Source organism: Phalacrocorax carbo, chromosome 6, assembly GCF_963921805.1.
Source record: "Phalacrocorax carbo chromosome 6, bPhaCar2.1, whole genome shotgun sequence".
NCBI classification, from domain to species: Eukaryota; Metazoa; Chordata; class Aves; order Suliformes; family Phalacrocoracidae; genus Phalacrocorax; species Phalacrocorax carbo.
The window spans coordinates 58,752,588-58,772,422 of record NC_087518.1 but is presented as its reverse complement, the minus strand read 5'-3'; the positions used below and the strand labels follow the sequence as shown (position 1 = coordinate 58,772,422).

The 19,835-nt window shown below is 36.6% G+C and overlaps 1 protein-coding gene across 3 annotated transcripts in view; it reads right to left on the bottom strand.

Moving 5' to 3' along the window:
• The window catches only part of FNBP1L (formin binding protein 1 like), a 58,611-nt gene that overhangs the window by 14,956 nt on the left and 23,820 nt on the right, over positions 1-19,835 (bottom strand). For all 3 annotated transcript variants that reach the window (XM_064455527.1, XM_064455524.1, XM_064455526.1), the window contains exons 2-7: positions 14,547-14,662; positions 6,118-6,171; positions 4,456-4,603; positions 3,990-4,052; positions 2,361-2,465; positions 1,707-1,835 (exon numbers count right to left, since the gene is read on the bottom strand). In XM_064455527.1, the coding sequence (XP_064311597.1) occupies positions 1,707-1,835; positions 2,361-2,465; positions 3,990-4,052; positions 4,456-4,603; positions 6,118-6,171; positions 14,547-14,662 (615 nt within the window). The remainder of the gene's footprint in view (positions 1-1,706; positions 1,836-2,360; positions 2,466-3,989; positions 4,053-4,455; positions 4,604-6,117; positions 6,172-14,546; positions 14,663-19,835) is intronic.

Here is a 19,835-nt window from a genome sequence, read left to right as displayed (position 1 = left end):
AAATAATTTCTCTCTTATGATAAATATCTCTATCTTGCTTTTCTACTTTCCAATACCAACAATTTAAAGAATAGGAAAAACTATAAATATTAAAGTTATATGCCATTTAGACATGCTCTCTGATTTGAAATACAAACCATTTCCTTTAGAAGTGTGCAAGAAAATAAAGAAAAAAATACCATTACATAAGATTTGTAATGAAAGCATACTGGAACACAACAAAAAGAACAAATTAAAGAGAAACAGCTAACTGAAGGGGGGGACGGGGGACAACACACCAGAATAAAATAAAAAAGTAGTAGCACATACATCAATAGATTATCAAAAATGGGGTAAGAAGTTGGATTTTTCCTGCACCTACTCTAACAAAGGCAGATGTCTCCAACAGCATCCAATTTCATCTCTCCAAAACAAAGCAACAGCCTAGTCAATGCTAAATCCCTCTCCCAAGGTTTTCCCTTAGAATGTTACCAAATACTTGCAAGGAAGTAATAAAAACATAGTCCCAAGAGAAAGTAGGACTATGTTTTTCTACTCTTACTGGAGGTTTCAAAAAAAACATAAGTAATATCTTACAACAATAATGGATTTTAACCCTAGAGAAATAAAAGCAATAAACCAAAACTCTGGTCCAAGCTACAAGCAAAGATGATCGAACTCTTTCTCCTGGGAGCTGACTGCAATTTCTCCAGCGTGCTCATGTCACATCTACTATAGTGCTGCTTAACAGTTAAAATATTAGAAAACTCTTTCATAAGCCAAGGCAATTTTCTCCTGAGAATCCTAGACCTTCTAGTAAGTATTTTTTAAGAATATGAACTCCCTTGTGCTTCTGGAAAATATCAAGCATTCTTAAGTTGGTACACCTTCAAATTAAGTCAGTATTTTTACTTTCCGTTTCCTTACTCCATGTCTCAGAATCAGTTTCTACAGTCACAGTATTCTCCCAAATGACTGAAAGTAAATGCTGATACACTTCTGAACCCCCCCTCACCTCACGCCCACCAACTACTACTTTACTTTAAACTAGTTTTGCCAAGTCTCTGTTTTTGAAAGAGCCCTTGGAAAAAAAAATTAAATCTTAATAGTTCCATGAAGCACCCCTGAGAAATCCCCTTTTTAGATGCAAAGTATAAATCTAATTTGACCTTGAAGTTTTGTATTATTTTAGAGAGTTCTGTGGATTGCTGGTAATACTGATGAAGTGATGACCAATGTGGGGGGGAGGGTGGGGGGAAGGAGTGCTTCTGCCTCCAATCCACCCGTTTTATACCTGTACATGAGATACATAAACCACACAGTCACCATTGGCTATACGCTTTCCTTCATCTCTGCCAGAGTAAAAGCATTCACACACACAAATATCAAGAGAATTAGTGATCAAACCTTATTAAAATGATTGTTTTAAATGTTTGCTCTCATCCAGATGTCTCAAATGTTTATTTGGCCATACCTCTTCAGCAATATTTAAACAAAGAGTCTATAACATATAAAAACTTCATAGAAAAATGCAACAGAATAGTTTCATTACAAGTCTAAGCATAAATACTGTAAGCAGTAAATCTCATGATAAAACACAGGTTGTATGAAGATTACGCTAATTTCTGGATAAAATTATCCACTAAAATCCCCAAAAGTTTTAAAATTTAGAATCTACTTGTCCCTTAAAAGAAGATCAGACATACTGTCTCTGTTCATTATTTTACCTTATAAATCTGAGGAATGACAATGTAGTAGTGTTTGTGCTGTTCTCCATTAAAATTCTGTAGTTGTGCAGCATATTCATTTTTGTTTTCATCAGCCATATGTGTGCGCAGGTTTAACTGTTGCTTAGCCTAGTAGGGAAATGTTATCAGTTGAAACATGTCTTGTGCTTTTCAATGACACACAGCATTATTTTAACTATTTTACCAACTATGCAAAACCACTAATCACAAGTCATCAAAACTGACATAATTGAAATTAAAAGAATGTGAGACTTCATATATACTGACAGTGTACAGACCTAATTTATCATATACAGAGAGATCAAAGACCATTTTAGCTCCCTTAGCCACATCGCTTAAATACATACCCTAAAAAACATGGAAATGACTGAACATATATACCACAAAACACCAAATAGCAGTAAGCCTGCCTGTTTAAGGAAGATAGTCATCATCTCAACAGCATAATCTCAAGACTAACGAGGCATACTCCCTTCCTGTGCCATCATATATTTTACCATAACTTTGATATTGCACGTAAGAAGCAAGCATATTTTATATACAATTTTATACAAAGACACTTGTTCCAGTACTGATAAATGTGCAAATATTTTTTATAATAAAAAGAGAGTAAAGAAACAGCACCGCTCTTACCTTCTCAACATCAGCCTTTGTTGCATTAGTGTCATTGTCCAGTCTTTCATAGCTTTGCTGCGCCTTCTCTGCCTCTCTGCATTCTCTCTCAAATTTCTTTTTGCTCTAAGAAAGCCACAAAAACTCACTGCTTCAACAGCCACTACTCACTCTTGGTTTTGTACAGTAACTTTAAATATCTTAAATTCACTAAGTACCTTTAAGTAAATCCATTGTTCTCACAGAAACCAAATCTAAAAATTTTTTACATTTTCCATTTCCGCAGTTAATTATCAACAGACAAGTCTACTTTCTAGCCTGCTTTCAATAACCTAAATAAAAGTTAGGGGGCAGAAAACTTAACCCTGGACTTGTATGAGTAAAATTTTCAAATTCCCTTTTTCAGTGATCAATTTCAATAACTTAATAATTATTTATAATTAATTTATTAATAATTATTAATAAATTAATAATTGAATAAGTTCAACTAAGCTATTGTGAAGGTAGTCTGAAGGATTTAGCTGCATTATGAGATCTTGCATACCCATCCATTATCATCAGTATTCATACCGAATACCATAGCTATAAGGAACACAGACAACAGTATGCGATGCAGTTGATGTTCAATATATCCAGCTGTTGTCAAGACTGCTGTAGGAAAAAACTGCTGCAGCTCAGGAAGTTAGTATCACTAGAGACAAACTGGCAAGAGAGACTGTGAGCACCGCTCTCCTGCTTCAGTGCAAAGACAGGCTACCGAGCTTAATGTGTCCCTTAAAGGCTGGAAGCATTTAAAAGACTGACTTTGCACTCAAGTAAATACAGTGCATACAACACAAGTGATTGATTGAGGTGAACTCTGGGGATTATCTTGGTCAAGGGTGACACCATCTAAAACTACCACATCTGCTTCTGTTCTCACCCTCTGACCATGAATGAAACTCTGACATGATACTGAAACAAGACATCGCCTTCTGGGTCCACAACAACAAAACAGAAATTCACCTCTCCAGTACTGCTTCACAATAGTCTGGATCAAAGATATAATACATTTCTAAGACATATACCCAGCAGAATATCAGAACGCATCCTGAACACACTTGGTTGAATTTTATATTTTCTCCTCTTTAAAAAGCATGTCTCAAGAAAAAGGAGCTTATAATCTGTTCTAGAGAAATTCACTTCCTGCATTTCTGTGCCAAAAAGTGATTCTACTTCCTGAAAGTGTAATAGTCTATAGTGGTATTCTTGAATAGACCTCATGTAACAAGCCCTCAAACTCAATTCAAATACAGTGACTTGAGATTTGATCTTCATATAAATAAACTGACATTATTAATTAGTCTCTAAACAAAAAGTAGCCCGTGGAGAAGCAGTCTGTACCCTTGTTAAAAACAGATTCCTTTACGCTGGATAAAAGGCAAGGCTTCACTCAAACATACACACAGATGCTGTTTACAGGAGGGTTTTTTTTAAGCAAGGAACTACAAATACATTGAACTGCATTTTGTTTGTTACTAAGCCTGATTTGGACATTCAGTAACATAACTAAACATTAGAGTCTAACCAAGCAAGATGACAAAATTTCCATTTACAGACTGTATATTATTCAGTTTGTTAGGGGAAAAAAAACACAAAAAACAAACTCACATTATCCATCTGTTTCCAGCACATGTCCAGATACTGTTGAGCCTTTCGTCCTTCCTGAAGATGCTAAAAACACCACAAATAAGTTTAATTTACTTATCTTTTTAGTAGTATTACCATTAGTTAGTCCCTGCTCTAGTTGACACACTATGACGTGCAGTATCTCCCACAAGCTACCAGTAAGTACCAGTAAGGAAGACCATTACTAATCATATAAGAACAGTACCACAGACGAAAATTACACTGGGAAAAAAGTTACTGGTAAGCACTGTCTCCCAAGATCTTAATTTCTAGGTTTAGTAACTGTAGTAAACCAGTGCATAAAAACAGATAATAACTTTAAATATGTGTACTAGAAATGTATTACAAAACCTACCTATTGCCAAGTTCATTAAATTGGGTAAACAAATAATTCCTTAAGGCATATCAGTTTTGATATCCTATTATCAAATCAAAATATAGAAATTACCATTTTTCTCTCAGTTTTTAGATCATGAGAATATCTCATCAATTCTCCGTACACTCTGTGTCCCATTTCTTCTGCAACTACTTCTCGTTGTCCTGCATAGTCATTCAACTCATTAAGGATGTTAAAAAAGGCAATACATGAAGTAAACCTGACAAAAAAGCACACACGTACAAACACACACATATATACAGTGAGACAGTTTTTTTAATGTACTACTTTTACTATAGTCTGTACTCCTGAATAAATACATTTTTAAAAACCCCAAAACATATTTAACAATAAACCTTATCTTAATGCTAACTGAATTATAGTAGAAATGCAAGCTGGGAAAGCCTACATTACGCCTAATATGTTGCAATGCCTCTTCAAATACATTTTATAAGAATATGGATTTTTGTGGATGGAAAAGAAAGAAGCATAATACTACCTGGAAAGCCCTGTAGTATAGTGGTATCTCCTAAGCTGCCAACTGAGAAGCCTGAGCTTGGGAACGGATACATACGTCCCTAGGCTCGGAGGCTGAGCTTGCTGCAGAGATGATGTGCTTGGTAGTCTTGAGGGTGGAACATGCCAATCATACCACTCATATGCATCCCGATGGATGATCTACAGAACAAGTTTGCTATCAGCTCTGGAGACAGCTGCCTGTTTGCCTGCCCACCTCTTGGCTGGAAGTAAGGTGCCACTATGGCTGGCACTAAAAAAGGGGGAAGAGGAGGGGCAAAGGGTGGAAAGTGTGTGTGGAAGGGAAGAAAAGAAAAAAAAAAAAACAGGCACCACATTAAAATACATATCTTTCTCTCTTTTAACTGTGGAATACTGCCTTCTCCATAGGCTTGGCTCTGGGGAATTCAAATGCCACCCTAGCACTAGAAATCCCATTCCCTGTTGTCCAGGATCTTTAAATAGTCAAAAGACTCAGAGGAAAACCTAATGTGATTTCTCAGGCACTCTATGCACAGCATGTGCGCTGGCTCCAACCTGAAACTTGCCCACTTTCTTTCCTTTGGACGAGTTATCCTTAAAGAAAAAAAAAATATTGCGTTTTCTAAATAAATAAAAAAATGGCTATGTACGTGCACAGCAAAACAGACACCTCTCTGAAATAATCATAAAGTTGTTTAGCACAAATTGCTCCTCCACACTCAGACATTCACTTATTTCGTCTACAGAGTCCAAGCAAGCCAGCAGTTTAAGAGCTCTTCTTGCCAAAAACAGGACAATTTTGTGTATGCTGAAGTCTCAGTATATGAACGTATAGCTGCATTTGTATGGCCATACAATTATACTGGAAAACCCTACTAAATGAAGCAATACCCACAGCCTAAGGACACATAATCACTTTTCTGTAAAAAAAATAATACTAGATTGTACATAGCGCACTAAACTTCTACTTTCAAACTTACAGCTCACTAAAGATTGTTGGAACAGAGCAAGTACAACCTGCCACGGTTACTACTTTAAAATACTAATAGAAGTAAATTCATGGTTTCATGCCCAAGAATTACAGCAGATCTATAAGAAGCCAAGCAGAATTCTTCTGTTGTCTTAGCCCATTAAATATTTTATAAAAAAAAAAAAAAAAAGGAAAAAATCCATAGAAGGACAGAACATACTGTATCCTTGTTTCTTATACACAGAATTTGAAATGCACATTTTTACCTGGGTTCCTCATCTTTGGGTGAACGTTTAGGACAGTACTTCTTAACCAGATTTCTATTGAAGAAGAATGAAAAAAAAGATGCTTTTTAGAATCTCTTTTGAGAAGACATACATATAGAAAACTGCATGAACAAATTATTTCTTTTTAATGACTTCAAGGAAAAAAAAAATCTATTCCCTCAGTCATCTTACAAGGGTCGTTTAGATAACGCAAGACAGAAATCTCTGGCATTTTCAAAGTTTTAAGTCACTCTGACCTAGAACAGTATCTTTGTAAGTGTTTTAAAACCTCTACTGCACAGCGCTAGACATGAAATAATGAGTTCTTTATTTACCATCCTTTTCACACATGCAAAAGAAGGTAGCAGACAAGAAAAAAAGCAAACATATGATCACTGTGTAACATACAGATAGCACACACTGTATGCTACACCCATGAGCACAAAACTCCATGCCTGAATTATGCTTTGAGTGTACATTTAGGTCGAAGGTTTTAACCACAGTATCTCCAAATCTTCATAAGGACATTTCCAGAACAGAAGAGGCAACATCTCTCTTCAGGAAAGATGTTACATTTTGCCCTACCACCAGTGTTGTAAATATCAGGTTTTTAAAAACCAAGAAAGTCCTGGAAAGATGATCCATGGGACCAGCGCTTTACAGCTATCACAGTCCAATTTCCGAGAACATTGATGTAAACTCATTTGCTTATCATACAATGCAGAAAGAGCACCTTAACAACCATACAAACCACATCACCTACTCTACCCTAAGAGCATAAATCACACAGGCACACACTGCTTGCTTAAACAACTGCGAAATATTTGCAGTTACATACATTGCCTCAAATACCCCAAATCCCGTGATGAATGTGAAATGAAGCCACAGTTTTACAGACAGGAGGGATAAGAGGGGAGCATGTCCAATGATCCTTCAAATTCTTATCTTCCTCTACGACAGCCTTTGCTTTGAACTTCTGAGCACACATTTCTTACCACATAGTATTCTGCCTTGACTTAGAGTATTGTTTTTCTGACAACAAAGAGGTCTCTTAAAATTCTTGAAATTCAAAAGGACACATGTTGTGAGTCTTGAAAAAAAGAAAATCCATTCTTTCCTTCTCGTTTTTAGCAGCTGGATGTGCATACCTTCAACTGGTTGCATTATTTTATTCTAGCAGTTTTCAAAGTCATCAGTTTTTCCCAGGAAACAGAAGAATTAAAATTGTAACCCTACTACAGTTCTTTTCCTTTCCCTGTGAGAGTTTGTAATTTTACAAGAAATAAAGAATCCTTTTTTGTACAAAAGAAAAACAGGTAAGACACAGGATTTGTCTCAAATTGCTTGCCCTCAGCCTTTGTATTTTCTGAGGTCAAAGAAGCAGAACAATCTCAGTTGCTGTGTATTTTTAAAAGCAGCAAACAGGATTTAAAGAGATCTACTACTCTAACTAAATAGACAAGTATTTAAAAACCAATGCCCACGCTCACAAAAATTTCTGTAGTTTCCAAACATTAGGACTACTTCATCAAAACGTTCCTAGTAATTGTTTAAACTGTGGACCAGATTGCCTGTTAGGATAGCTCTCACTGAAACTATCAAAGTAATATTTTTCAGTGGGAATTAATGTCTCAGCAGAGAATAACACATGTCAATTATTTGCTTTACAACTGACAAACAGAAGCAACACAATGACGGCAATTTTTTCCCCATACATCTCTAAATAATTTTCCCTTCCATTTAAGAAAACCCCAAACAACAAAACAAGTGCACACAACTGAATCATTTCGTTCAAGAGACAGAGTGTTTGCCTTGAGCTTGTCAGGGAAGACTTCTCAAAGTGTGTTCTTGATGTGGACCTGGATTATGCAAAGGATGCTTCTGCTTTTTAACTGGTATGAAACAGACTTAATTCAAACGTCTGTATTGGGTAAAGAGACGATATTTTGTAATGAAACTATATTTTACAAATCCACCTAAAAAAGAAATTAAGCATGAAACAATGCAAACCTAGCAGAGCTGCCTTAACAGTTGTTTTTTAATTGGCCTCTGGATATAATTCTTCCATTTGTCCAGTAGTAATTGAGACAATTGGCTGCTGACTTCTTAGACTAATTATTAATATAGCCCAAAACACTTTCCCCAAAAGCAGCAAAGTGGACTGTATAAAGCAGTGTACATCCCCAACAGTACAAAAAAATGGAGAGGAAGAATAAAAGAGCCTGAAACAAAATCTTGCATGCATGTTTTGTATCTCATTCCCACTGTTTGTGTGTGACTTTAGTTGTTACACACTATGAACTACCTTATCACTAAAATAATGGTGCTGATCCTGTTTTAATCTAAAATAGCCTTGCACAATTTCTCAAATAAATTTATTTGGAAGTCATATTATCTCTACAGTACAAGGGTGCAAGTAGTGAGACTATGATCAGTCATGAAATATATACCAGAATATGAGCAGGGAGTCGGTGTGGAAATAGCAAGCTTAGACCCTTTGCCTCTTTCCATACCCTCAGACACTACAACCAGAAAGAACAACCATGGTAAGATAGTCAAGTCCTTTTTACATCAACACGTACTAAAAACCACAGAATAAACACTGACTTTAAAAAAAAATATATCTACAAATTTTACAAGAACTTTCTTGGGGAAGTTAAAATAAGAATCTCTTTTTGCTATCACCAGAATCCACTGCCTGTTGTAACATTCTACTTGGTAGGAATTAACCACAGACATATTGGAAACTGCATAGAGTAAATGAAAAAAAAAAGAAAAGAATAATTTTCTTCACTAAGTAGCTTTCCCACATTTCATTCTCCCTTACACTTCTGCTTTGCTCCTCAGTGCTTATTAACGAATGCAGAATTCCTTAAATTCACTGTATTATTATTCAGAAAGTAAAATGCATAATAAGCATACAATGCTGTAGCTAAGCAACCACATAACGAGCCTTTTGAGGGAAGATTTTCAGAGGTGTTAAAAATGAGGAAAAAAAAAAAACCCCAGTTACTAAAAACATATTTTGAAGTGGCAGGAGGAAGGGTCACAGACATAGATTATTTATTAGCATGCTGTTTTCTGTTCTGGTTTCATTTTCTTAATGCAACTGTTTATTGTTTCTAGGAAGACAAAGATATCATATAAACCTTCTCCTAATAAAAAGTCAGTTTCATTAGTCAATCTTGTCCACCTTAGAATCACAGGAACCTACAGTTTTGAGACACTGTGTGATCAGGATTTAAGGTTCAAAAACAGCACAAGGTACAATAATCGAAGTCAATAATTATGAAACAAAAAGCAAATGCAGAATTTAAAGTTCAAAGAAAAAGCCAGTGTTCACATGAACACTAAACCATAAATGGGTTTTCCAAGAAGGGACCACCGAGACTTAGAAAAAACAAGAGAAATCAGATTTATGTCTTTGAAAAAACACACAGGCTGACAAGCAGCTAGTGTGAGTGTGGATCTGAAGTTTCAGTGAAACATTATTTCAAAGATGAGCCAGTAGACACTTTTAAGGGGACAAAATGTTCTTCACCATTTCTACCTAAACCCAAATATGGATCTGGAGTAGTTTAAAAGAAAACTGCAGAAGTAACTGCAGACCATCAGAACGGAACCCAATCTACAGGGTTAATTGCTCTATACTTCTCCCAAGTAACAAGTGATAGGATGAGAGGAAATGGCCTCAAGCTGTGCCAGGGGAGGGTTAGATTGGATATTAGGAAATATTACTTCACTGAAAGGGTTCTCAGGGATTGGAACAAGCTACCAGGAAAAGTGGTTGAGTCACCGTCCCTGGAGGTATTTAAAAGACATTTGGATGTGGAGCTTAGGGACATGGTGTAGTGGTGGACTGGCAGCGTTCGGTTTATGGTTGGACTCAATGATCTTAAAGGCCTTTTCCAACCTATACAATTCTGTGTATACTTCCTTAGAAAAGTGTAGATTGATGACTCTTTAATCCTCTCTGGAGGTACCATTTAGCCTTCTACCACACTGTCTTACAGCCATCTGGAAGCAGATTTCATACAGGACTAACCACATCCAATTACGCTGCTCCTGAAATTTTATCAACCTCCCTTCTCAATGTACATTAGCCTCAGGTCAACACCAGTGAGACAGCAGCCTGGACTGTGTTATTGATTTTTAGTAGACGTACCACCTAGTCATATAGCCAGAAGTTTCAAAAAGCACCCTAGTTAATAAATTGTTTATAGTTATTCACATAAAACATCTATGCAAAATTTTACAGACATATGTACAAAAATTGTGTTTATGAACTCAAAACTAAGTTTTCTTCAGTCAATTAATATAGAACATAAAGTACGGGAGTGGCATTATCAGTATGGTAGAATTTGTACTAAGGCAGCAGCTCAGGTACTGTAGCATCTGCTTATACTAAACCTCTGCAGCCTCTACATCATATTACAAATCAGCCTGGGAACAAACTGAAGTCTGCTTTTGTAAGTTACTAAAAAAATGCAGTAACTTACTAAAAAAGGCATTTCGTATTTATATGTGAAGTAATACTTTCACTAGGGTTCTGGTGGCTTCAGTAATTGCCTATCAATATTATGGACTGGGTGAAAACAATGTCAATGAACTGTACTTAGTAACATGTCATCAGAAAAAGTTTTAACTGAAGAGATGAATATGAAAAAATTGTAGCATGGAATTTGGGTTTGCCAAGCTGAGTGTCTTTGGAACAGTTAAGAATTCATATGCTTTGGCTTGCAGAAACATCACTATATTTAAAAAAAAAGAACACGTGCCGCAATCCATATTTGGATAATAATCAACAACGTAAATTCTCAGCTCAAATCAAAGGAAGAGAAATGTGAGAAATAAACACATATGGTGATAATTTATGTCCCCAGCTTCACGTTAGAGTTTAGACCAATTTAAATAGTGCTTCCAAGATTCTGCATATAAAAACGTGGTAACTATGTCTCAATTTGACTAGATGTACGCATACATTAATATTGTATTTAGAAAAAACCCCACTGATACATAATAGTACACAGAAGGAACATGAAAAATACATTTGCTCGGATTAACTAGACATCTCCGGAGATCACAATGAACAATTTTAAAGGGAAACACTCAAATAGTTCAAGAACAATCATCACTATTTTCTTTAAAGTGACAAGAGAGAAGCTGGCCAAATTCAGAAATCTTATGCTGCATGGTAGTTTCATCTGTAATTGCAGGTATAACTTGTATTACTGCCTAACATCACAGGAAGGGGAACTCCTCTGCCTTCTCAAGTGTCATAATGCTTCAGACAGAATAAAAAAGAAGCAAACCTACAGAATTATTTTGTGTGTGATGATGTGGAAGAAAACAAAACAGACCTTCACCTCTCCCCTTTTAAGCAACAATGCTGATCAAAAACAGCATCTGAGAATTCAGTTACAAAATTCAGCCAAGAAGCCAGTAATTTGGCATGTGCTGAAACTATTTTTTCCCATTATAAAATAAGAACAAATTAAACAGTCAAATAATTAAAATGAAATCTGTAAATCTACAATGTCTATTGCAACATGTTTGTCCTTATTCACATCCCTGTAACTCAGGAACACCCTATAATAACCTTCACAATCCTTGGGGTACCACAATACATTAGTTGAGACCTAAGCTACACAAAACTTTGGACTTTCTTTTAAGTTAGCTCAAAAAAAAAAAAATTACAGCTGCTTTTTTTCAGAACAAAGTATACTGCAGATAAAGACAAGACAAGCTCTGCCTATCAAAGAAGAATAACAAGGAATGACTTGCAACATAAAACCAGCATTTGGACAGGATTCTCACAATTTATCATTTCTGGAATTATTCAGTGACCATAAAATGCAGTAACTGCATACAGTAAGAATAAAGTGAGTTCATTCAAACAGCTCCTCATATGCTGCACATGCATTGCCCATCTTCTCCTAGAAGACTCGAACAGCTGTTGCACCTGGGAAAGTCTCATCACTAAATTGTGACAGCATATTAAAAAAACAATCAAAATGCAAGGGATATATGAATTTCTGCCAGGAGACAGACTCTAATTTGTGAAAACTCTTATGAAAAAGGCACTCAAGTTTTCATCCTTGGGTTGAAGTCTAGGAGAATAAGATTGATCAACAATCTCAACAGAATGTTCACAGCCCACATGGAAACCAAGACAGGAAAAAAAAACCCCAAATCACCATTTACCAAAAAAAAAAAAAAAAAAATCACTAGCATTATCTCCCTAATTAAACTTGTTTTTTCTTGGTCTCCCCCATACAAGTACTAAAAGCCATAGAACTATGAAGAGATGGCCACCCACCGTACTGTTTATACATCTGCTGAACAAGAGTAAAATAAATCTCAGTTATGAAGTTCATTATGAAGAGATTCTCAACACTATTTTTCAGACTGCATTTCATTACAAAAGGAAAAACAATGATAAACTAGAAATTTCTGTCAGAGATATTAATATCTCTCTCTCAGCCATATGCTGCCAGCATTAAAATTTACTGAAACCATAGTCCACCCCCAAGACCTCCTCTCTCAGAACTTCGCAGAAGCGTGCTGCAGGATGGCCAACTCTTCTGGAGGGGAAAATTTTGCTTGATCTCAGTCTCCCCATGGGCCTCACGAATGCTTTAGATGGTTAAAACCAGTCAGTGTCCTCAAGAGTAATGAAATCAATTTGTTACTACAGAACAGTTCACTACTAACAATCTATTCTCCCCCAAGGAACACACAGGCAAGAATGCTGAAGAGTAGCTTCATGAACTGGTCTACTGGCAGAAAATCAGCCACCCTCCCGTGTGTGTGTGCTGTCCAGACCCTTACTGGCACAGCAGGCTGGAAGTGCATGCATGCACTGTACAACACCTGTGCAGCAAGACCAGTGCTTCCCAAAACTGTCACACTTACAGCACATGGACAGTCAGTCCAGTCATCTGATGGAAGGGGTATCTGACATAACTCTTTTGTTTTTGAAAGACACTTTGAGAAAAATCAATAGCTTTACCCAAAAGAGTAAAATGCTGAACAGAGAAAATTTCCTATTTTTAGGCAAATCCCGAAGTAATAACGTGGTATCTCATCTTGCTAGCTGTGGAATTAACTTTTAAATATAATTAAGTAAAACGGCATTTGTTCATACTATTTAAGGAAAAGATCTGGATAGATCTGTGCGAATAAAATACATCTCCATTTGTAAACAGACAATTGAAAACAAATCAAAACTGGGCTGTGAACAGGTGCTGCGCATGCTTCAAACTTTCCTTTACCTCCTGAAGTTCTTCTACGCCAGCTTTGGTAAAGTGGTATTTATTTCCTTCCTTTTAAGAAAAAAATTCCTTCAGTAAAGTAATGGGGTATTATGTTAGGTGAATACACACAACTGAACCAAAAGAAACTGATAAAGAAATCAAGAAGGAAATGAACAGCCTAGACAGAGAACTTCCACACCCTCAGCTGTGAGCCTCATTACTGCATTTATGAGGAAGGATTCCTCAGCTCTGTATCTGGTGACAATATAGTTTGCCAACGATGAGACGATGGAAGACACCACGGGAGAGAAGCTACTATTAGTTTCAGTCTGACAAGGGCTAGGGAGCAGCTTCAGCTGAATCCCCAAAGGAATTCATGGCAGCAAAGATTAGTCAAGGCCAAATTCACAGGAGCGTCTTATTCGTATCTTGTTCTTCAAGCACTGTGTGCACCTTTTGGTAAAAGTCAATCCTACTGTCTTCTGAAGAATGTGCTTTTCTGCCATTTCATTGCTGCTACTTTTCTTGTACGATCCTTGAGGGGAAAATCCTACTAGAGCTGAAAGATGTTTCACTTAGCAGCAATAGAAAGTAAACTGGAGAGGTAAGACACAGGGTGGTTGGGTTACAGTCTCACCCAAAGGGGCAAGACCAGCTACAGAAAGGGCATGCTTTAAGGACAGGAAGATCTGCTACTTTCTCAATTATTTCAATCAGATTTCTTAACACAATGAAGTGCAGCTCTTGCCAATTCAACATAAGAAATTAATTAGCAGCAGAGGCTCATAGCTGGTTGAATACACACAAAAAAGCAGGCACAGATAATGCACTTTGCAACAAACATGCTGATAGGCAGTGGAAAATATTGATACGGTTGTTTTGAATCTTAAAATTTAAGTCCTAAACCTTTTTACTTCAAAGATTGGAAGGGTGGGTGGGAAGAGAGGGAGGGAAAAGGCAAAAACAAGCAAGTAAACATACACCCAAGGATAATTTTCTGTTTTGGACCAGTAAAAAAAAAGCTTGTCTGTCACGAAAAGAACTAGTGATCTAATTCACTCTGTAATAAAAAATGGTCATTAATCACAACATTACATACTTTCCTATCATCTGAGACAGCGATTTTAAGTAACTGTTACGATTCTTTGGAAAAAAAAGAAAAAATATCCTTACCTCAGTTGTTTTGCATAGTTTTGCTCAATTTCTATCCTCTCTTTTACAAATTTTGCATATTTCTCCAAGAAGTCAATGCCCCACTGCGTATGCTTGTCCAAGTTATCAAACTGATCCTTTAAAAACAAAAGCAAACCAAAATACCCTCTATTAGCTGAGAATCACAGCAGCACCAGAACCAACACAATTTATTTATGAGTTGTGCTGTGGGGGAATGCTTGCTACTCAGGCAGGAGTTATTCATGTTCTAAGTCAGTCATATGTCCCCAGCCATATACCAGAACAGCAAGTTGTATGTGCAGGCAAAGATCTACCTCCATTAAAAACAGCTCCAAATAATTTCATTTTAAGTTGTAAGCAGTCTTTGATCACTTCATCCGTCTTTCCCCTAAAAATCCTTTAATTCATAAGTGGATCTTTTCCACCAAGATAATGGAGACAACCAAATATCAGTGTTAGGTAAATATGAGACTGTTCAACAAAGAGAATTGTTTGGCATTTTTAAAACACAAGTTGTAATTTCATTGGATAAAAAAAAAATTTACTTCCACTCTTACGATTACCCACTGAAAGAAAAATAATATAAATTATAGCTGCATGACTAAGTTGGGTGTAGTCTACATATGAAAAACATTTATTAAAGCAAATCTACATACACAGTTCATGATCAGCTCTAGCAAGAGATTCCAAAGAAAGCAAACCTGTCCTCAGCAATTACAGAAGTTAGAGCAAAACAAAGGCACAAAACAAACACTCAAAAATAAACCATACTTCCAAAAAAAGGTAGGATTTTTAATACATCAAATCATCTTCAAAACCAATCTTTCACTGTATTCTGTGCTGATCAACAGGTGAAAGATACACCAATTAGGACAAGTTGAAAACTCAAAAAACACATGGAAATATGGGGGTTAAAAATTAGACAGGAATGAATAATGGTACAAAATACAGCCTAGCAAATATTTTCAGTCCAGTACATATTTGTATTTTATGCTAAAAAATCTGCCACAGTGGAAAAATCAAGGATTTTCAGCTTACAATAGCATTTACGGTAAATTCTTCTTAACAGTTACTTAGTAATCCAAAAAGACAAGCAACTGCAACATCAGAGTTTGTCCTGTATATGCTGAATCAGAATACCCTTAATGGTAAATTTAAAAAATAAAAAGTAGAAAAAGAAAAAAAAGCTAAAGAAAGCATTTGAAGACAAAGTTTATTTAACTTACACAGAAAACTGTGAGGGATGTTTATCAGAAGCTTTATCTTGCAGAATCAGTAACTTGCCTGAACCTAATGAATTATGTCAACCTTCGGTATTAGCAATTTAGTTCAATTTCAACGTGCAGTAGGATGCCCTGAAGTTAAATATTAAAAATGCCATAAAATGCTGCAGAGCTTAAGACTCAAGGAAAATTTATTCACTAGAAGAGGTACCAAGACAGCACAACTACACAAAACCAACAAGAATAATAAAAAAGAACATAACAGGATTAAGGTTCCTCTCAAATCTTGCCTTGCGGCTCTTAGTATCCTACACCACGGACTAACAACCGTGGCTGTTAGTGCCTTGAACACTTCAATCCAGTGGCATGTTAAGTACTGCCAACCAAAAGCACCCATCCTGTTGCACTGCCAGCCACGTGCTCCTGCCTCTGCATCACTCTCTCCACCAAAAGCACAACTACTTTCCCTGACCTCTTTCACTGGAGAGCCATATAAACAGCCAAGAGACAAGGAGAGGGACTAAAGTCAAGATTTCTGTGTATTTGGGAAGCCATGACCTATATCTCATATTTTCCTGATAAGCCCACTTCACATCAACAGGACATTTCCACACTTAATAGCTTTTGTCAAATAAAGTGACATTCCTGCTATTATTTTTTAGAAAAGCTGCATATCCATCATTTGTGTGTGGGAAGAGGGAAATTGTACCATACTGCAGTGTCAAACCACTGAGCATATATGCATAAAAATACACCATCAATCTCAGAGAAGCCTTCCCTTTCTTTTTTATATTCCACTCATTTTTGTACTTACTCTGACAACATTAACCTGGCACCCAAAAGAAGTTTCCAAAAAGGTGCTTTTGGCACAGAGCCAACATCCAATACCATTACGAAGAACTGACTTCCTTCAGTGCACAGCAAAACAAAGCCTTTGCTGTCCTACTTTGGCTCTTTAGTCTACAAAGCTCTCATTTGCTGCTAAGGTTTCATTAGCATTACGGAACACCACATTACTTATGTTTCTGAACATGTAACCAGAGAGAATGGCTTTCCAGATATTTTGTTCAAACAAAAAAGGACTCTACTGGTCAAAATTCATTCTCTGCTATTAATATGAAACTGAAAGGCAATAGAAGTGAGTACATTTGACATGCTATTCTCTCCTCACGCTTTAAGTATTTCATCACTGACCCGAGTGCCAAAAAACTCTTCCCTTCCTCAATTCCTCCTCTTTATCTGATTCTATAACCAGTATCCTCTGTGCAAAGACAGTTCTGTAGGATTATCCATTAGCCCCTCACGGAAAGCATTTGTTCTCTCCCTATATGAGAAGCATGCATAGAACATACACAGAACAACCTGAATGGACTGAATCCCGTGTCAGAAAAAAATGAAGACCCGTTAGCTATCCTCACCATTCTGCAGACTTTAACATTAGACCAGCTCCTGCACCATTATTGACATCTATGAAACTACTTAGGGATGCATTAATGATCTCCTAGATAAGGAATGGAAATCCTAATGTAGTGGGCCATTACTCCATATTTACTGGAATTTTTTTTTTAAAAAGAATAGTAGTAGTACATTCCCACTCTTCTGAAGAGCGGGTGAGATGGCTTCACAGCGTCAGTTTGTTCACTGCCAATTTTTGTTCAGCAATTATATATATCATGCACTATCTTAGAATGAAGCAAACAGTACAATGGGTAAAAAAATGTAATACTTTCAAGAAGAACCAAAGCTTTTTTTTTTTGAAAACTGGCCTATGAATGACTGCAGCTGGATGACTAAAACAAACGAACCAAAAAAAAAACCCAACACAAAAAAACACCCCACCCTACAGATGATTGTAAAATAAAAACAGTATAATAAACTATCACATAAACATTGGTTCCTTCTCTCTCTTCTCTGCAAGTCGTGTGTACTGTAGAACAGAGCTCCCAATTAACAGATAAAGGAAACAAATTAAGCAAACCCATCAGCTTCACAATTTTTCCAATTCTCTATACACAGTAAGCCAGTGAATCAAAGTCCGTAGTCACAAAAATCACCTTACACTGCTCAATAATGACACCAAGTCAAATGAGCAAAAAATGAAGGCAACATCAATGAATAAGCAGAAAGCAACGGCCTTTTCGGAAAGGTTTCTAGAGGTGAGTCACATTTACACATGGCCCTTTCAAGTTCTCTCCAGAAACATCCATGTGTGAGCTCTGGGTCTCAGTGAAATAAGTAAGTTTCCTTTTCATCCAGGAACACAAGCAGAAAATCTTCCACACTGCTACAAAGGAAATCAAATTAATGCACAGAGATACAAGCCAAGCCAAGCGATAGCTTGAATGGGGAAAAAGGGTGCAAAGTCAGGCAATGCTGTACAGAGAAGAAAATGAACCAAATAGTTGCAATAAAATTTAAGCCTGGAATTTCAAAATAAATATATCACTGTATTAATTTGGCTGGCTCCTTTATCAGAAATGTGAAAGCTGCATTAACTGAAGATTAGCAAAAGGCAATTAAAAACAAAAAGAACATCTCCTATAATATCTGGCTGTCTACTACCTTGATAGCAAAGCACGTTCTCAACAATATTCCAGCACAAACCTATATTGCTGTTTGTCTAGTAACTCCCCACACCCCTTAGCAGCTGAGCAGGCAATTTTTGTAAAAGACTTTATTAAAACTGCAGCTGACTATTATTAAACTGATTAATGTCCGCTAATGGATAGTGGCCCTAAGTAGAAACCACCCACTCAAAAGCTGGAATGTAGTCCAAAGTCTCCACATTATAAAAAAACAAATCTGACACTTCACAAAAAGTCTGTAGTAGGTCAATATAGACTACTCCCAAAGAAATGTTAACTCCCTAAATTCTACTTCGAGATTATTTACTGGAACCACAAATCAACATTACGAACACTTATCAGGTTTTTGCAGATACCAGGAACCTTTACCATAACAGCAGCTGAAGCACCAAAGTAAGGAGCCAAGCTGAATCAGATCTGCACCAAAGACAAAACAACCTTTCCTGGGTTAAACTCAAGATTTGCCCTCCCCCTCTTACAGACACCCGTTTTTCCCCCAAAACAAGCCTTCAAGAACCAATAAAAAGAAAAACATGCACGATCTCTTCAGAGGGATGAGCATGGAGGGAATGCTACAGCATAAATGCTGAACCTCTACTCTTCCTAAAGTGACACTGTTATATATGGAACTTTCAAATAAAAGGCATCAACACATTAAAAATTTCAGTCTGGTTTAATGTTCCCAGCGTTTATCAACTTTGGGCAGCATTTCTACTAGCCTTAAAAGCTAGGATTGTGATATTGAATTCTGAAAAAAAAAAAATCCATTTTACTAAATGATTCCTTCAAAATAAACTAGTTTACTGCATCAAAATTGAACTGATGATCAGTCTCGTTTTTACTGACCTCCGACAACACAGCTGAAACCCTTAGGAATCATATTAAACACAGAACTACCTCTTACAGGTTTAAGCAATCTCAATTAATTACTGTAATTAACTAAGTCTGCAGTACCTTTAGAATATATTATTGAACACCTTATTTTTAAATCATATCACTTCACATTAACTATGCTACAATCATTTTCTGCTCTTTTGACTGAATTGTATGTCATTATTTCCATACTTTTATCCGACAGTTTTAGTCTGCCGTCACTCAGGTGATCCTATTTGCAGTCTTGAAGCACTGGCACAAGATTAGGGTTCCCCCCCCACCCCAGTTCTTTGTTCCCCAGTCTGCACAGCTTGGCCAGTCTAAACTTTGAATTCAGTGAGTGGGAGATTACAGCTCAATCCTGTATTTTGCTCTCTACGTTCTTAACACTCACACAGTGCAGTATAAGGAAATACATAGTAGGCCCTAACAACATTCTACGAAGAAAGCGTTCAGAGCATGGAAAAGCAGGAATCGAGTCTTGTTCAAGGAAAAAACACAGAACTTTTGGCATCAAAAAAGCCCCAGTGCATTTGTGGATAGGAATATTGTATTTTATTATCACTTTAGCAAAAGCAACAGATTACTTAACCACCCAACTGCAAGGC